This window comes from Asterias rubens, chromosome 10, assembly GCF_902459465.1.
Source record: "Asterias rubens chromosome 10, eAstRub1.3, whole genome shotgun sequence".
Taxonomy (NCBI): Eukaryota; Metazoa; Echinodermata; class Asteroidea; order Forcipulatida; family Asteriidae; genus Asterias; species Asterias rubens.
The window spans coordinates 17,592,859-17,611,231 of record NC_047071.1 but is presented as its reverse complement, the minus strand read 5'-3'; the positions used below and the strand labels follow the sequence as shown (position 1 = coordinate 17,611,231).

At 38.8% G+C, this 18,373-nt stretch overlaps 1 protein-coding gene across 3 annotated transcripts; it reads right to left on the bottom strand.

The window, feature by feature from the left end:
* Positions 1-4,105: 4,105 nt before the first annotated feature.
* On the bottom strand, positions 4,106-18,084 carry LOC117295634 (serine incorporator 5-like). Of its 3 annotated transcripts, XM_033778339.1 has the most exons (14): positions 17,634-18,084; positions 16,638-16,793; positions 15,804-15,982; positions 14,207-14,383; positions 13,634-13,677; positions 12,608-12,781; positions 11,362-11,457; positions 10,638-10,809; positions 9,511-9,621; positions 7,717-7,813; positions 7,114-7,183; positions 6,463-6,613; positions 5,195-5,386; positions 4,106-4,686 (listed from the first exon to the last, which is right to left on the bottom strand). In XM_033778339.1, exons 1-14 carry the CDS (start codon positions 17,655-17,657, stop codon positions 4,659-4,661), a joined length of 1,671 nt encoding a protein of 556 aa, XP_033634230.1. In that variant the 5' UTR covers positions 17,658-18,084; the 3' UTR covers positions 4,106-4,658. The 3 variants fall into 3 exon arrangements, with proteins under 3 accessions (XP_033634230.1, XP_033634232.1, XP_033634231.1); XM_033778341.1 differs by lacking the exons at positions 7,717-7,813; positions 9,511-9,621 and adding an exon at positions 9,901-9,958; XM_033778340.1 differs by lacking the exon at positions 9,511-9,621.
* Between the last annotated feature and the right edge of the window lie 289 nt (positions 18,085-18,373).

Here is an 18,373-nt window from a genome sequence, read left to right as displayed (position 1 = left end):
AATGGTATGCCTAGGATGACTTTCCAATTTGAGAAATACAGAAAGATTAAATATCTCACACAATATATAAATATGATGAAATCGTATCACATTGGGGCTCAACAGTAACCACACATTCGAATTTAACATGGGTAAATACCCATCCCCCCCCCAAAAAAAAAAAAAAGAGAGGGGGGTTTAATGTCCAAAATGGAGACTGGCACATTATTTTGACTAATTACCAATAGTGTCCACTGCCTTTAAATTAACATATGATAAAGAAAATAACAATTGGAGAATTTCTTTAATTTACAACATGTCTTATTCATTCAGCTCACAACATCTTTGAAAAAGTATGATAAAAAATCCTAAATATTACTTTAAAAAAAGTACTTCAAAATAAAAAAAATATATGATTGTTTTTTTCATATTTACAATGTAAAAAGTTCAAGGAGAGTTAGCAATATAAGAATTAAATAATGCACCATTTGGGCTTGGTGACTCAATGTAATGCCCACTTGCATTAACAGAAATAGATGTCACCTTTGAAGCCATTGGACCCTTTCGGTAAACAGTATTGTCCAAGGCCCACACTTCGAGTATCACAATTTCTATATCAAATAACAAACCTGTGAAAATTAAGGCTCAATCGGTCATCGGAGTGGGGAGAAAATAACGGGAAAACCCACCATTGTATCCGCGCGTTTCGCCGTGTCATGTGTTTAAAATAAATCTGTAATTCTCGTTGGGGAAAATTGATATTATTTACTGTTTGCTCAAAAAGCAAAGCATTTCATGGAATAATATTTCAATAGAAGTCTTTCACCACTGCCTTCTGTAAACCCTGTAAGTTATTTGTAAATCTGTGAACTTTTTTTTTTTCTGTACCGAAAGGGTCCAATGGCTTTAAGAGCAGTTATGAAAGAATAAGATTTGAAATTTGTAATGAAGTTTAAATATATATAGAAATAAAAATGAAAAGCATTGCAGGTAGTGTAGGCAGGTTCAATGTTCCTGGCATTGACAGAACCTGATCCACAGTACCAAATTGTCAATAAATACATGTACAAGTACTTGGTCATTTAAACCAATCTTCAAAACCGTCCAAGGCAACTGGAATGTTCCATGGAGTATGGGAGTGTGTACTAGACTAGTGAGTTGAGAAAAGGGAATAATAGAACAGCAATGGAAGTACCCCGCTGTGAGTGTCAGTAACTCCTCAAAGTGCTTTCATGTGAGCATGACTGTGAGTAACTTGTACAAATTAGTTTTACAGAGCGTGTGAGTAACTCCTACAAAACACTTCACTGCGAGTATCAGTAACTCCTAAAGTACTTTCATGTGAGTGTGGGCAACTCATACTTTACTGTAAGTGTGAGTAACAAATACAATCACTTTCATATGAGTGTGAGTAAGTCGTACAAGTACCTTACAGTGAGTGTTAGAAACTGCTACGAGTACTTAAATGTTAGTGTGAGAAACTCATACAAGTACTATACAGTGAGTTTGAGTAAGTACTTTACGGTAGGTGTGAGTAACTCGTACAAGTACTTTCATGTGAGTAAGAAGTACGACTCGAGTTTACTGTGAGGACGAGTATCGATGGTTTGAGAAAAAGCAGAACCCATTAGTACCTTTCCAGGAGTACAGGTTAAGTATTAGAGTACAGCATGTTTGAGTACTGTAAAATTACAAAATAGAGTTTGAAAGAAACTGGAGGAAACAAAATTCAAGTTTAGTCTGTGATGGTCTGTGCATGTTTAGGAAAACCCCTCCAACTAGATTAGGGGGTGTTCGATAACGAGGGGAAACTCTGACAGTAGTTCCATTGGGAACACTGGCAGTCCCTAAAGGGAACATGTACTCCTCTAAACTATGAACAGGCTGTTTGAATCAATGGAACAGTTGGAGTGTAACTGATCCCTGGTACAGTTACTGTTGACAAGTCTAGACTATAGATACTTTTACAGTGACCTAGACCTACTTCAGAACCAACAAATGAGATCCTGAAACATGTGTCATGTTAGTCCTTGTAAGACACACAAAATTGATTACTAACAATACGTTTTAGAACATTTTCAAACCGTGATCAATCAAATTTCCGTATCTCATGTATCACCCATGACACATTTTTTCAGGATGTCATCTTCGATGCTTAAATAGGTCCCCTAACTTCTATGGGGATAACATACACACATATACGCATAAAATAGGGCATTTGTAAAGCGCCACCCTACGTCAAGAACGCAGCACATTGAGTTGGGTATAGATAATGTTTGATATACAGTTATCAAACCTTTTCAGTAAGGTAGTTACAGCCCAAGGAAAACTCAAAAGTAAATCAGCGTGAGTTACCATTATGAAACTGCCCTTATACATACTCATGATTATGAATACAATTTTCTTCAATGGAATACATTTGTTGGCTCAAAAAAAAAAATGATTTCTAATAAATCAAAGGACTGTTTTCCTCCTGTTGTGAACAGCCATCTTTCTTTCCACTATCTTTTTGAAAAGAAACAATTTGAAAATACTGTTCAATTAGAAAACTACCTTGGGTTGTAAATGCAGACTTTCATGGAGGCAATTGCCCCAATGCTCCTGGTAATTGCCTTAGTGCCCTTTAAAAAGTTTCCTAAAGAAACTTTCGTTTCCACGTTGAGGTGCCCTTTTATAACTAAGGACAAATTGCGTTTCCCTTACAAGCAGGCAGGATTAGGCTTGTCAATATAATACTATATAAAACTGTGTGTCACAAAGATAAAAGTAAAGGTCCACACCTTTATTTGTTGTTGTTACAATTTGAATTGAACAGCAACGAGCTTGTTCAGATAACCAGTCATACATGTAACTAGCCTTGCTCAAGGCAGTCGAACTATTCACTCCGAAAAAAAGACCGCCGCTCTCTGTATAAAAAAAACCCGTATTCACTGTGCGTAAAATCGCACGACATGATGCCCTCGTACACTATCCGCATGTGGAGGCCGTCAGGCCGACAGCCTTGTAGGGTCTGTGTTGAAGCCACTGACCTCATTACCCATGGTCAGCTCATTACCATAATGCCCGCGAAAGACGAGACAGTCATGTCTACATCACACACCACCACCACGAACGCTCAGCGAGCATGATAGGCGTGCGTGATTGAACGTCAAAATGAATAATTCATTTGCCTCACATCCTGTGTTGTCTGATAGGTCTGACGAAAGATATACATACTCATGAGCTGCATATCCGAGAGCCCCCCCAATTTTTTCCACTTGTGAAAATTTTTCAATACAACACATTAAACCCGGAAGTTACAGACCCGACAAGGCTGTCGGCCTCCGCATGCGGTTAGTGGTACGAGTGCGGATGACTTGTGTGCACAGTAGTCGTACGATGTGACAGTGTGTGTACGGGTGGGCCATGCGGTGTGGTCGCAAGCACCACGCACAGGGTATACGGGTGGGTTTACAGCGGCGTCTTTTCGGAGCGAATAATGCGACTGCCTTGAGCAAGGTTAACATGTAACTAAAGCATAACCAAGTCTTATATCATCTTCAGGCCAGTGGAAATTGATTAGCAGTTTCTTGTCAAATTAATCTTTGAAAAGTGAGGAGGAGTTTTGTTGTATTTATCATTGTCATACATGTACACCCTAGAGTTGCAAAGTCTATGATTTGTGTGTACATATTAAAAAACCACACGTTACCTTGGAATCGGACGAGTTGGTCAATAAAAAGCATTTGAAACCTTTTTGTTATGAAATGCATATATGGTTAGAAAGATGTTTTAAAAGTAGAATATAAGGATCCACACAAGAATCACTTGAAATTGCACGGTTTTCATATTATGTCGCGAACTAACACGGTCGGCCATTTATGGGAGTCAAAATGTCGATGAGGTAAAAAGAAAACCACGCCATTTCGAGGCATATTTGTATAGATTATTGTATTCTACTTTTACAACATCTTTCTAACCATATCGATTTTATAACAAACGGTAACAGAACGCTTTTCAAAGACCAACTCGACCGATCCAAGGCAACGTGTTCCTTTAATGGCAAATCAAATTTTATATGAACCCAAAATATAAATAAACATATAAGGACTTTTAAGGACTTTTTTTTTTAAAACAAGTTTTAAAATTTTAAAAGAAAGCTCCGACAAAAACTGAGCTTCATTTTTCACTGGCCTTATTATTATCATTCGATCAATATCATTTAAGGGGATTGATAATCGGGGTTCAAACAGGGCCCTTATCAGGGTAGAGTTTCCTCCATATTGGGATAGTCCAGGAGTTCTGATCAAGACCCTGTGAGGGTTAGAGCAATTGCACTGTAGTGCTGAACTCATTGGTAGACTGTTGCAAGTCTACTTATAAGGACCTTTTGTGAAGTGTCCTAAAATATTCAGAATTTAATTGACATAATTTTAAAAACGGGGTGGGGGTTCCTCATTGTTTGACAACAAAGACACATATTATTTTAAACACTATGCTAAATATTGATGAGTTGAATATCAATCAGAAATAATGGCATTGCCTTTAATTAAAAAAGTACAAAATATGTATCAAGAAGGTTGTAGAGAATTGCACCCGTTTGTTGGTAAGACCATGGTAACTTAGACCATGGTCCTTACTCTATGGTAGAACTTACCGGATATGTATCAAGACAACTTGGTGACTTAGGACTTGAGTGCCTAAATGGAGGTAGTACTAAGTCTGTTCCTGAAAGGGCAAAAGGCAAATTCAGGACTTTATCTTCACTGAAGACCTGGTAAATCACTGACACATTAGATCTTTCCATGGCAACTTAAAGGCACTGAACACTATTGGTAGTTACTCAAAATAATTGTTAGCATAAAACTTACTTGGTAACAAGCAATGGAGAGCAAACGGCTCCCTCTGAAGTAACATAGTTTTCGAGAAAGAAGTAATTTTTCCCCTAAAATATTTGAATTTGATTTCAAGACCTCAGAATTAGCAGCTGAAAGCACACAACTTTGTGTGACAAAGATGGTTTTTTCTCCATTCGTATCTTGCAACTTCGACGACCAATTGAGTTCAAATTTTCACAGGTTTGTTATTTTGTGCATAATGTTGAGATACACCAAGTGAGAAGTATGGTCTTTGACAATCCAGCGTCTTTAATTATTTTTTTTAATATAATGAAAGATTCCTTCCTCAATAATCAGCCATTTCGAAAATAATTCAAATTCAATAGAACTCAACTTACGGATGCGCTCCTGCAGGCTGGTACGAGTTCCGTGATATTCGTCTCTGTCTATCTGTAGGTTGGTCTGTAGAGCACCGCATGATTGTGATTAGTTTGATAACAAAGAGGGCGCCACACAGCCAACTAGAGCCCAACTTGATCCAGAACGGGGGCCATGTACGGTGAAGGTTCTCCAGAGTTGCTTCCTCAGGTCTGGAAAATATATCAAACAATTTAAAGGCAGTGGACACTATTGGTAATTACTCAAAATAATTATTAGCATAACACCTTACTTGGTAACAAGTAATGGAGAGCTGTTGATAGTATAAATCATTGTGAGAAACAGCTCCCTCTGAAGTAATGTAGTTTTCGAGAAAGAAGTAATTTTCCACGAATTTGAGGTCCCAAAATCAAGCATCTGAACGCACACAACTTCGTGTTACAAGGGTGTTTTTTCTTGTATTATTATCTCGCAACTTCGTTGACTGATTGAGCTCAAATTTTTACAGGTTTGTTACTTTGTGCATATATTGAGATACACCAAGTGAGAAGACTGGTCTTTGACAATTACCAATAGTGTCCAGTGTCTTTAATCACGTCAACTGATCAAGTCATTTAATCACAACAACTAATAAATAAAAAATAAATAATATCAATCAGAAAATGTTTTCTTACACTACTACGCTTACAGGAGAGGGGAAACAAAAACTAAATATCTTTTTCATAATTGAAATCATTTAACACGCAAAATGTTACCCTGTGTGAAAGTTTAGAGAGCTGATAACCAGTTTATAACACATTAAATTACTAAAGACAGTAGAATTACATATTACTCTGTCAGGTCAACTGGCCAATAATTCGTATAATAATTTTTTTTTGTATTTTAGTGAGAAAAAAATCACTGATCTTCTATGAATCCAGCTTACCTAAAACCTAAACAAATTTACTGAACATACAAGAATAAAAGGCGACAGGAGAAATTATTGCAAACTCATGTACAAACACTGGATCCTAGTACTCAAACAAATAAAAAAATAAAAATTTAAGAAAGGATAATAACCAAAACAGAAAAAAATACACAAATATCAACAAAGAGAAAAACCACAAAGGAGTAATAAAATTGTCAGTGGTGAACTGGTTTATAATTCTGCAAGAGTATTATGGTTAGTGGCAAATAGATTAACAATTCTGCAATTATGGTTAGTGGTAAACTGGTTAATAATTCAGCAAATACACTACGGTCAGCGGTTAACTGGTTTGAATGCGTGCAGCAGACAGCGGTAACTTACCTATACCAGTTAGTGAGAGTCATCATGACATAGAGAGATGCCAGGACCAGTGTGAGATGAAAGAAAGAGTAGCTGTAGATGACTCCGTCTCTCTCGTTGTGAATCAGTCCCAAACTCACTCTTTTATCATCTCCTCTCTCTGCATTATTATCTGAATGTTAAAAATAATAACTAAAAAAATAATATAAGGCAGTGTGCATTGAGTGCAGAGTAGACTTGTGGACAAGTCGTTACAATGCATTGATAGCGTAATACATTCATTTATTCATTATTGGTTTATTCTTTAAAAACAAAATTCCCATGGCGACCAGATGTTGAAGTACAGAAAAATGTACAAAGATTTTAAATTAGAAAAAATTACACTACTACAAATTAAAGACATAGTTTATATGGTTAAGGAGAGAAAATATTTACAACACATATAAAACAAAATTGTTTGAACAAATGCGAAACAGTAACCTGGATAAAAATATTGCAGGCACAGTCCATTGAATTGTCAAGGCCATCTTAAGAAAGTAAGAAAACAATCTCAAAAGGCGAATAACTTCACTTCAGCGGAGCGAGTTCTTAATTGGTTGTTTTGACTAGCTTGCTCTAGTCACTGTCAGGACTTTAATGTTCTCTCTAAAGTATTAGTATAGCATGACCTACCATTTCGGGTTGGCGTTGATGTAGTGCAGCAACAACAGAATGTCGAAGTGGACTGGGGAGCTGCAACAATCTGAAATACATCAATGACGGATTATTACTTAATCATATCATAGGTGAAGTGGATCTTGTCTAAACTGTTCAACATTATCTACTCTGCTACAGTTAAGACGTGTAACAAAAGGAAAGGTGCGATATTACTCTTTCCTTCCAGGCATTTTTCAAACACATTAAATTGTATCTTGAAAACTTTATTCTTCATTATACTACACTTGTGGACAAGTCGTTAAATGTCTGTCACAGTGATAGCGTTCCGAATATCTTCTCGCGATTCCCGCGATATTCTCGCGAGACTACTGCTCTCACGTCGACATTCCCATTATTGGGAAGTAGAAGTCCGCAACCAGCAATTGGAGCGAGAGCAGTGAGCTCGCGAGAGCACCGCCACAACTCGGCTATCTCATCGCGGCAGACCATTAAGGACTTGTCCACAAGTCTATCATTATATATGCATTTCCACAAGTCTATCATTCATTGTGATCAATAAACAAGGTGTATATTTTGAAAGGTTAATATTGCACCCTGCCCCTGGTACACAGGCAGTACCTCATGCTGCAGTGTCTGTTGCCTGTTAGTTAAGCATGCATTCACAGGATGGGAGTTAGGGCTTGAGAAGCGGAGTGATGTACCAGATGAACGCACACTGCAAGGCAGGCAAGAAGTAACAAAAAATAACAAAAACGATTTTAAATGATTTTGGGGTGGAACAAAGAAAAGTTTACTAAGGCAGGACTTGAACCAAAGACCTTTGGAATAACATCCGGCGGCTTAACTGAGCTTACAAGCCCTAGGTTGATGGTCTCCATCATTTGTCAATGTCTTTATTTGGGGGTGTCAGCCGCTGGCATCGGGCTAGCCAGCTCAGTTGGTAGAGTGTCGGTACATTAATCCAAAGGTCGTTGGTTCGAAACCCGCTCTAGACAATTTTCTTTGTTAAACCCCAAGTTATAAAAACACAGCATGCACAGGACTCCACTGCATTGTAAGGGCCTTGTCACACGAGGCAACTTTTACAGGCATCTTGGAGGCAAACAACTGCAGTGCATGCAATAGAAACACTTAGGTAGCAATATGAGCAACTTTTAGAGCAATGTCTTAGGATCCCTTGCAAAAATATGTTGAACAGTCAAATAGGAATGCCTTTTCTTCTTTGAGATTGCTTGGAACTGGTTGTCTGTAAATTGCCTCGTGTGACATAGGCCTAAGGCTGCATCCAAATCAAGCGACTTCAGCATCGGCTATGAATGTTGGCTGCAGCAACAATATTGTGGAATAGGCCTTTTCAGTACTCTAGCCAGAGCCATAGCCACTACTGAAGCTGTTGATTTGGACCTGACCAATAATTCAAAAAATAACAAAACACCAATTCATCAAAATCACTGTACAAGATGGTTAAGCAATGGCTGTATTAAGCCCGGTTCATACTTCCTGCGAATGCGAAGGCAAAGCGAATGTTGACGTCACAAATTCACAACGAATATTTTGCAGCAGTTCAACTCTGCTCAACTCACTTGCGAATGTCGCTGCGAAGGGGAGGTTATGACGTCAAATACGCATCCCATTCGCATCCGCAAGAAGTATGAACCGGGCTTTAGAATCATTCCATCCTATAGTGCAATATTAGTCAATAAGCTAAACTTAGCTGGGAACGGTCACGGTACGTAATACGCAAAAAGCAAAGTTATCAAAAATAAGTAAGCTGGTTAGCATAGCTCAAAAATAATCCAGGTACCGCCAGTCAAACTTGACAAACTGCTGGTAAGATAATTGCCTCCAAGGTAATTTTTCCACTGAGACAGCCCAAAGATTGCCACCATGATAAATCATGAACTTAATCAATTTAAATGGAAGATAACATTTTCCAAAGTTTGGAGACAAAACATAAAATGTTATTGTTAAACACAACTAACGCCTGGCAAGCCGTCTATATCTCATGCTACAATGTGTTAGCATCTAAAGGCATTTTGAAAGTCTTGCTAAGAAAAATAACATTATTTTACCGTGCTGCTTAGCGCTTACCGCTTACTAAAACGAAAATCTGAGCTAATCCACGGTTGGTGTCAAATTTTGCCACCAAGCTGGGTAATTAAGCAAGCTACTAAAGTAGCTGGTACTCATGAATCAATGGTTGACAGTCTCTATACATCTCTCAAGCCGCCCAAAAAAGTTGAATTGATTCTGTCAGATGAAATTCAACGTTTGTCTGAACTGAACCATTCAAAAGAACAACAAGGAGTAAACTTCTTTTACAGCTAAGCCCCTTTCACACAAGAGCAATTTAGCAAGGGTCCCTTGCTACATTGTAGAATCGTTGTAAAACTTTAAAAGATGTAGGCCTACCTCGAATGAAAGGACAACATGTTTTGGAGTGTCCAAGGTCCCTTGTAAAAATGTTGCCCAACATTGCCCCAAAAGGTCTGAGTTAGGATAAAAGTCTGAAGTTTCTCACACCTGTAAATGTTTTTGCCCAAGTAAACACAATTTTCGTATTAGAAAGTATGGAGGGATGTCATTAAATGTGATTAAACCTGCTCTATTTGGGATTAAAACCTGTTTCATGCATCTGCAACACTTATAAACAAAACCAATTAACGGCAAGTAAGCACTACAAGTTAACACCAACCACTTGTGTATAATCTACCTTGCAGGAGGCAGCAACCACAAACGAAAATAACCAACAACCATGCAAAAAATGACCAACAAACCAGGGATACACAAGGGCTGCCTTACGTTGCGTGCTGCATGTCTCTGATTTCTTCTTTTCCTGTACGTCATTCCTGTCCAGAGGCTAAGGAATTGGCAACGGGGATGTGTTCAAGAAGACGTTTAAAAAACAATAGGTTTGCAATTATATGAGGTAAAAAGATATCCTTGGGAGTAGAGCAAAATACCATGACATGAGTTTGTGTAAATGTAATTCAAATGAGACCCAAAAAAATGAGCTACTGCCGACAAAAAAAATTTCATTTCATTTATTTTGAACGTGAAGCCAAGAACTCTCGGAAAAGCAACCAACAGTGGGGTGCCCAGGAGAGCATACAAGTTTTAAAAGTAACTATCGCCATAATCACTGTATTCGCCAAGAACCCGAATGGAGGAAGACAATGAAGGAAGTTTTGGTTTTAGATGTCGGAGAAAAACTCTGTAAAATTATTCCATGGAAAATTTTACTTCCGTCTTACTTCTTTCAAGAAATTTTCAACGCTCAAAGGATAAGTAATGTTGTTTTGTTTCTCAAAAGCTCAGAAAAGCTCAAATGAATAGTTAAGAAAATCCTGAAAAACTACACCCCTGAAGAACTGATGTTTTGTTCCAAGTGGACACCATGTTTTATCTGTAAATGTATTGTAAGCGTACAATTTAGACACCCAGTTTTAAAATTTCAGCAAATTTGGAATCCCCTTTTACCAAATCCAGGCTAAAACCTTGGTTCCAAACTACAATGAGCCAGAGTGGAATCTACTCACCAAGCATAAAGCACCAGACCTAGAAGCAGAACAGCTGCAATGATAGCGTTGATCAGCTCAGAGTGGGTGCTGTCCATGATGAATAGAGACGAGGTAAAGCTACCCAGACCGCATGTCACGTACGTCACATTGTACTGGCTCTGGGTTCCATTGTCAACTGTAAGGGTCTTCACTGTGATTCAAAACAGGAAATAAAAACAGTAAATTCTGTGGACCTAAAATCACAGGCAGAATTGGTTTAATCTCTGAGCCAGAACTCACACTGTCTCATGAAATATTTACCTTCATTTTGTCCATCAGTTTATACCTGCATCAGTTGTTGTATCTTGTTCGCAATTCCTAGTTGAGATTGCTTAGAGATAGAAAACCCATATAATATATATTTCTGTGAAAAAAATTTCACAGGAAAATAACTTGGGTGGGATTTGAACTCATGACCTTTGCATTGCTAACATCTATTAAATTGTTGCAGTATCTGCTGCTAACACAAAGTTTTAAATTCGAACTGCCTCAAGCCAACAGCCTAGCTCAGTGGTCTAGTGGTTGACATCTGTAATACAAAGGTCATGGGTTCGTGGTGGGGTGCGAATTCCTCCCAAGGGATTTGCCTTTGGAATTTCTCTTCTTCCACAGAACTCATGAAACTATTAAGTATACAGTGCTTAATATACATCACTGTAAGGGTATAAAACAATTCTGCTGTTATTAAAACACTGTGACCAACCTTCCATTGGTGGTTCCACTAGAAGTGCTGACCATGTTAGATACATGATGTAAGCCGACACGATAGATGCCTGCAGTAAACCACCCCTTGGGTAATCTGAAAACATTGAATTACAAATGAAAGCTATGTATCAATTTCATAACCAAAATAACAAAATAAAAATAAAAAAACAAGTTGCAAGATTGGAGTGCTATTTTTTATAGAATTTTAAAACAGATTTGATTTTATAGAAAAATATAGTACTTGTTCAAGTTAATTTCTGGTTTTTCGAGACCTGAAAAATCTTTTTCTAAACTTTCCCCCATCTAGATTATCCGCAGCTTCACCAGGGCCAAATGTCACTGGCTGGTAACAGAATTTGATTACCGGCCATTATGTTTTTGTAGCCCCCGCAACAAAAAGACTTTCTTTTCTGTTCTTGTTTTCCCCTTTTTTGGCCCACCTTTAAGCAATGAATGTTCATTGTGCACATTCTCAATATTTTTTCAAGCCTTTGTTTTTAGGCTGTATTTTTGGGGGCCGGGGCCCCAGCCCCCACCCCCATGCAATGTTGTCTCTCATTGCGCGGTCTTAGCTTTTGGGGTTAACAACAATGAGCGGGGGGAACGGGGGAGCGAGGGGAATGGGAGAGCGAGGTGAATGGGGGAATGAGGGCAACAGGGCAACAGGGGAAGAGTACCGTATGTTTAGTTACACATGGGCCAAGAATTTTGGGCGGGACTGTAGTTCCTGGTTTGAATGCTTCTCTAAAAATTCTTCTTGGTTACCTACCACTTGGTAAGCAGGGCATAATGGAGACTATGCTGATAAACACACAGAGGATGCCACTCAGAGTTAATTTTGACTAGTCCTCGGATGTTTTAACAAGTTATCAGACCACTGTTAACATGGTTAGTGGACAATGCTGCATGACAGCAATTTAGCTTAGTTCTGGTTTGGATGTTTCTCTAAACACTCTACTAATTTGTCCGACGCGACAGAGTTTTACCTACCACTGGGTAAGCACATGGAGGTAGGACTACCTCCATGGTAAGCAGGGCATATTGGAGACCATGCAGATAAACACTAATTAGGATTCCACTCAGAGTCATTTTTGACTAGTCCTCAGATGTTTTGACAAGTCAGTAGACCAATGTTTTAATGGTTAACGGAGAATGCGTCATGGCAGAAATAGAGCCTAGTTCCTAGTTTGGACATTTCTCTAAAAACTCTACTTGTTTGTCCGACATGACAGAGTTTTACCTACCACTTGGTAAGCAGGGCATAATGGAGATGATGCTGATAAACACACAGAGGATGCCGCTTAGACTGACAAAGAAGATGTTCCGGATGCACTCAGCACCTTCTCCAAAGACCTCGATCAGAAAGATCATAATGCCGATGGCAAGGGCGTAGAAGAAAAGCATGAAGAAGATTAAGGCTGCAAGAGAAAGTCAAATATTTTAAAATAACAAGAAACAAAGCCAGCTTTCTCCTGAAGATTACCAGGGCCCAATTTCATAAAGTTGTTAATCAAAAAATACTGCTTGGCAAATTTCTTTGCTAAGCAAACAATGAGTAGCGCACCAATTGCAACGATAATTTTTTTTATTGAATTTTGGCTGGTAACTAGTTTATTTTAAGCAAGATTTGTCTGTGCTTAGCAAGTTTTTTTTTGGCTGGCAGGCTTTATGAATCGGCCTAGTCATTGAAATAGCACAATTATTTCGATTCTAATTTCACCTCTTGTTTATGTTATTTTTTCAAGGAGGAAGCTGCCAACACAAAACTACAAAAGTTTGTGATTTAAATTTACACAAAAAAATCTTTTGAAAGTGTCACCCCTGTTGGCCTGCTTTGGCTTGTTTTTCTATACTGATATTTCTGACAAACAAGCCAATTGACCCCTGGCACGCGCGTCACAAGTGGCGACTGATGCCACGCTCACCATGTTGGTGGGCAGTTAGGTTTACGTGTATTAACGCTGCGTCGCCTAAAATGCACACTTTCACTGCATAACGCGCAGCATAGAGTTAACTAAATAAACGCACAGTGAAATTGCCCACCAGTATGGCGCATTCAAGATTTTTCTGATCATGACGTCAGGTGAAATGGGTCACTACATGTATTTGGATCACATCACGTTAGGTATGTGTACATTTGAACTGAAGGTCCGTTTGCAATGGTTACACAAGATGGAGAATTTTAAAACAAAATGAAACTTTGAAGACAGTTTTTGAACACCCCCCCCCCCCAAAAAAAAAAAAAAATTAAAATTCAAGTTTCAGCTTACCTACATACCAGAGCTTGGAACCGTTATTATCAATATTTGCTGACCTGGAAAATATATAAAATGAAAAAAAAAAACAATTATATACAATGTCTCTCTATTCCAAGGCATACACTCTCAGGACACCACCATTTAATTGGATAACAGTTTGGACCAATAGGTCGCTGTCAACGAGGAAATCTCAGTAAAGTTAACTAACTCTGTTGCTGTGAACAGGTCTTGTGAATCATTGTTTGTGGTTACAGTACCTACGCAGTCGCAGTCTGGGCCCAATTTCATTAAGCCTGTAAGCACACAAATTTGCTTAGCATGAAAATTACAGGATTACCAACCAAAATTCAACGTGATTTTCAGGATAAGCAAATAACAGCTGAATGCCAGCAACAAGCAATATGCAACAAATTCAAATTTGGTTGGTAATCATGTTTTTATCAAGGAAGATATTTCATGCTAAGCAAATTTGTGTGCTTACAGGCTTCATGAAATTGGACCCTGGTGTTTGGCTATCAGGTAGATACCCCCACTTCTCCTTAACGCCATTATCCATACTAATGTTGTTTTCATGACACAACTTACCATTTTGAATTCCACGTTGCGGCAAAGTCCAGCAGCATCCAGAGCTGCATGAGTATAAATAGGCCAGCCCCAGTGAAGCCGATGTATAACCCAACGGTCAGCATGATGTCCGATATAGGTAGGAAGAAAGATCCCACAAAGAAAACTAGTATAATCAACACTTTAAAACACCACAATCTGTGGAAGAGAAACCCATAGAAACACTTTGAAACACCATTAGCTCCGCTGTAGAAGAGAACATACGTCAAAACTCAGCAGGGTATCAAATTAAACGTATAATTACACAGTCAGTCTATAAAAACAATACCACTGGCCTGATGCAAATAAATCACTGGCCTGAACCCTGTAAATTTTCGATGGAAGTGACCTTGGCAAAATAAAAATGGCCTTGTCCTCTCAAAGTTGGAACTCAAGGCCTGCACGAGCTCTAGAATTTGGGGGTTGTGGGTTCCATTCCTATAATCCAAGTTGCCTGTTGGTTTATTTTTCTACAGGACTTGGAAAACAGTGACCATACAGCTGGCCTAGAATTACACGAGACTCTGTTGCCCCTGATCTTGGCCTTGGTGCCCCTTCAAAGCTTCCCATACACTTTAAAACAGTCGTTTTCCAATAGACGAGAAGCGCCCTTTGCAAAATGAAAATGGCCATGCCCTCTCAAAGTTGAAATTCCAGACCTGTCACAGACAGGTACAAAAGATTGGTCGTTGTTTAGTTTCTATGACCACTGTCGGATAAATTGACAGGAACTTGGGGTTACAGCAGGAACTAATTGATTGGATTCCACTTCCTTTCTGGGATAACAACTAGAAAATGTTATTGTTTCTATTGTTTATAATGGATTGGTTTCCCTTTATTTCTGTTCCTGTTTTGTCTAAGAAAAATGGACTAATCGGTGGTTTTAGGGGCATCAGAACCATTTGTAAAATTAACACACAAATTCAGCAAACTAGGTGGCAATGTTTGCGGGGGAAAAAACCCGAAATAACTTTGTTTTTGGGAAGGGATTTTGTGATTTCTCATACTGTGTGCTTTAGGGTGTACATGTACATTACGTAAGGATGTAGGCAACGGTATCATCCACCATTGTCCACTAGGAGCCTGGTTTGTAGAGCACTATGCATTTCCTTCCCAATTTGTTATCAAAGCAATAATGGTTTTAAAGTGCCTTGCTCGGCGGGGGCACTTGACATGGATTTGAACCTTCTCTGTCTGACAACACCAGAGCTTGACCACACCATCCGGCCGAAATTCAAAGAATAGGCCTAAAGATCACAAAAATACATTACATGTTGTGTACAAGTAAACAGAATCAAGCAAACCATACTTCGGGAGCAGTAGTTCGGCACAATGTTGCAGTCCAGCAGAATGTTCTGCCTTCAGTTCTTATGCACATACATACAGCATGCCCAGTGGGGGACTTAACTGAGATGCTGGTGGCAGCAGCTGCAACATTCCTTTTTTCGACTCTGAGCGTGCCCCTACGTGCTCAATAATGGGGGCGTAGGTCTGAGCTCGCGCACTACTGGCGAAACATGTGAAAAAGGACCGCCCGAAAGTCTCCCATTTTTTAAATGCTCCTAAAGTATACACCTACCCATTGTGAACTGCTGCTCGACATGACTTGCTGTTCCTTATGCCAACCGTTATAATGAGTAGAATAAAAAAGAATATCGCCATAGAGAAGCATATCCTGTATACAGATGCAAATCCGATAAGTCTGCTGCAGTTTTCACCTACTCCGATGGTACGGCAGAAGTCCAGCAGCTTAGGGTACTGTAATTAAAGGAAAAGCACATCATTTTAAAATGCATTAACTAGCCTATTACAAATGTACATTATGTCATTGTCATAAATGTATGTCTTCGTCAGGAGTCAATATCACAAAGAACTAAGGACTGGTCCTAACTTTGGACTCATCCTAATTTACGACTAGTCCTAAGAGATACAAAAAACTTGAGGCTCGTCCGGTCCTAACTCGACATATGACTAGTCCTAACTCTTTGTGAACCCCAGGCCTGTTTGTTTTGGGAAGGGCAAGGGCACCAAGGCATTTCTCCATGGTAAAGGGCACCCAACGAGGAAATTGTAAAAATCTACTGGAACATTTCAAGGGCACCAAGGCCAAGGCAATGACCTGGGGCAGGAGGCGATTGGCTTTGTTGTGTCAAAAACTATAAATTCTTTCTCAATTTCCAAGCCGCGTGTATTTTTAATTTTAATTTTTTTTTGAACAATCATGACCATGAAAAGACTGCGACAAACTAGTGTACGAATCCTACCCGTGGAAAATGCCTGTGTATACAGTACTGAGTATACAGTGCTAACACACTTAGATGTATGGGTAAAACCAAAATTAATATTATTTATCCCCGAATGATGCAAATTTAACATCTCTTATTGTGTGGAAGTGTCCAAAATACCAACTTACTTTTGGAAGTTCTTGTGCCACAGTATTTGACACAAAAACACATGATAGGACAAATCCGAACACAAAGAAGAAGGCATACAAGATTCTGGTGCTGGTTGATTCCCGGACTGGACAGCAAATACAGGGACATGGTGATCCTCTGAAGCAACAGTTTACCTGGAAATTAAAACAATCATTTGGTTCAATAAAAAATTTAAAAAAATGTAAACGGTTAACTAAATGGCAAGTAGCAAAACATTTTCAAGGTATTAAAACAAAACATGGGAAAAGTTTCCGTATAGCGCCACCACTTTTTCATTCGATATGAAATAATAGAGTATCTAATTAACCTCAATGAGATATATCCCTTTTTGTAAAATTGAGTGAAAAAGTGGTTGCACCATACGGAAAGTTATCCAAAACATGCTTAAACGTTGCTAAAGAGGACTTGAAAGCAGTTGCATAAAGTTTTGTGAAATTGGCTGCAGAAGGCCAACATTCCCCAACAGGGCTTGAGTTTGAAAAGAAAAATCAACAAAATTGTAACAATGTTTTTAACCGGCGACAGTAAAATGGGCTTGATTTTGAAAAGAAAAATCAACAAAATTGTAACACTGTTTTTAACCGGCAACAGTAAAATAAACCGAAACACTATTTGACGGTAGATCGTTCTAAATCACAATGTTTTTATTCACATTCTGGTAGGTACACTACAGATAGAACTACACACTTGTTTTTTAGCCAGACATGTTCAGCTAAATAGTAATTTACTAATATAGTAGCAGTAATGAGTAGACTAGTACAATTTTTTTATTATCTTAAAAACAAGGGAATTTTTCGATGACGTGGCTCCCAGTGTTTATTTTTGCTTTTAAAGTAAGGGGAATCGGATCCGGGGAATCAACTACCACACAGTGATGTCTGAAATTGCAGTACAGCAAACAAAATCGTCATGATCGTGGAAAAGAATGTTGATTAAAAATCACCATCAAATTAATTTAAAAGACCAGAACCTACCTGAGCTCTACAACAGCCTGCCATCGTTGTCTTCTACATGCGAAGTATTGGAATGAACACGCAAACAAACTGTCACTGTGAAGATAAATCTCCCTGTCGAGTTCCGAAAACCTTCATACACCGACTGAGTGGTGTTTACAAAGGTCAAAATAAATGGCACACAAACACATGAAGATGTCAAAACGGGCACAGCAGTCTAGCTGGCGTTGTTTTGGTGAAAAAATACACCTCCTTTTTGAGGGCAAATTGAAAAAAATACACCTCTTTCTCACTCTGGTTGAAAGTTAACAGTCAACCGTTGACGGCACTGATGTAGATAGAACTGTTTCTTTATCTTTTGTTTTGATGACAGACTGTTCGTGATGTATGATTATGTCATCATGTATTTCACTTTATGTGACTGACTCAGATTGACTAGACGACACGACACAGACCACAGTCGTCAGCTGGTTCTCCCCGTTCTGACATGTCTCTACTGCACTGCAATGTTGTTATGTTATTATTGCACGCAAAACAACAAAGCATTCACTGCAGTGTGCTAACATAGGCCCTTCTCGAAACCACGGCTACGGCTTTGGATTCGGATTCAGGCTTCGTCCTCTCGTCTGAAGCCATGAGGGCGTACGCATTACGCAAAGCACAACCGTGGGTGGTGGGGCCTAGCTAGCCTGAACCGAATCCAAAGCTGAAACCGTATTTTCGAAAAGGGAATGAACCTGTTGAAGTCGTATGGTGCGTCA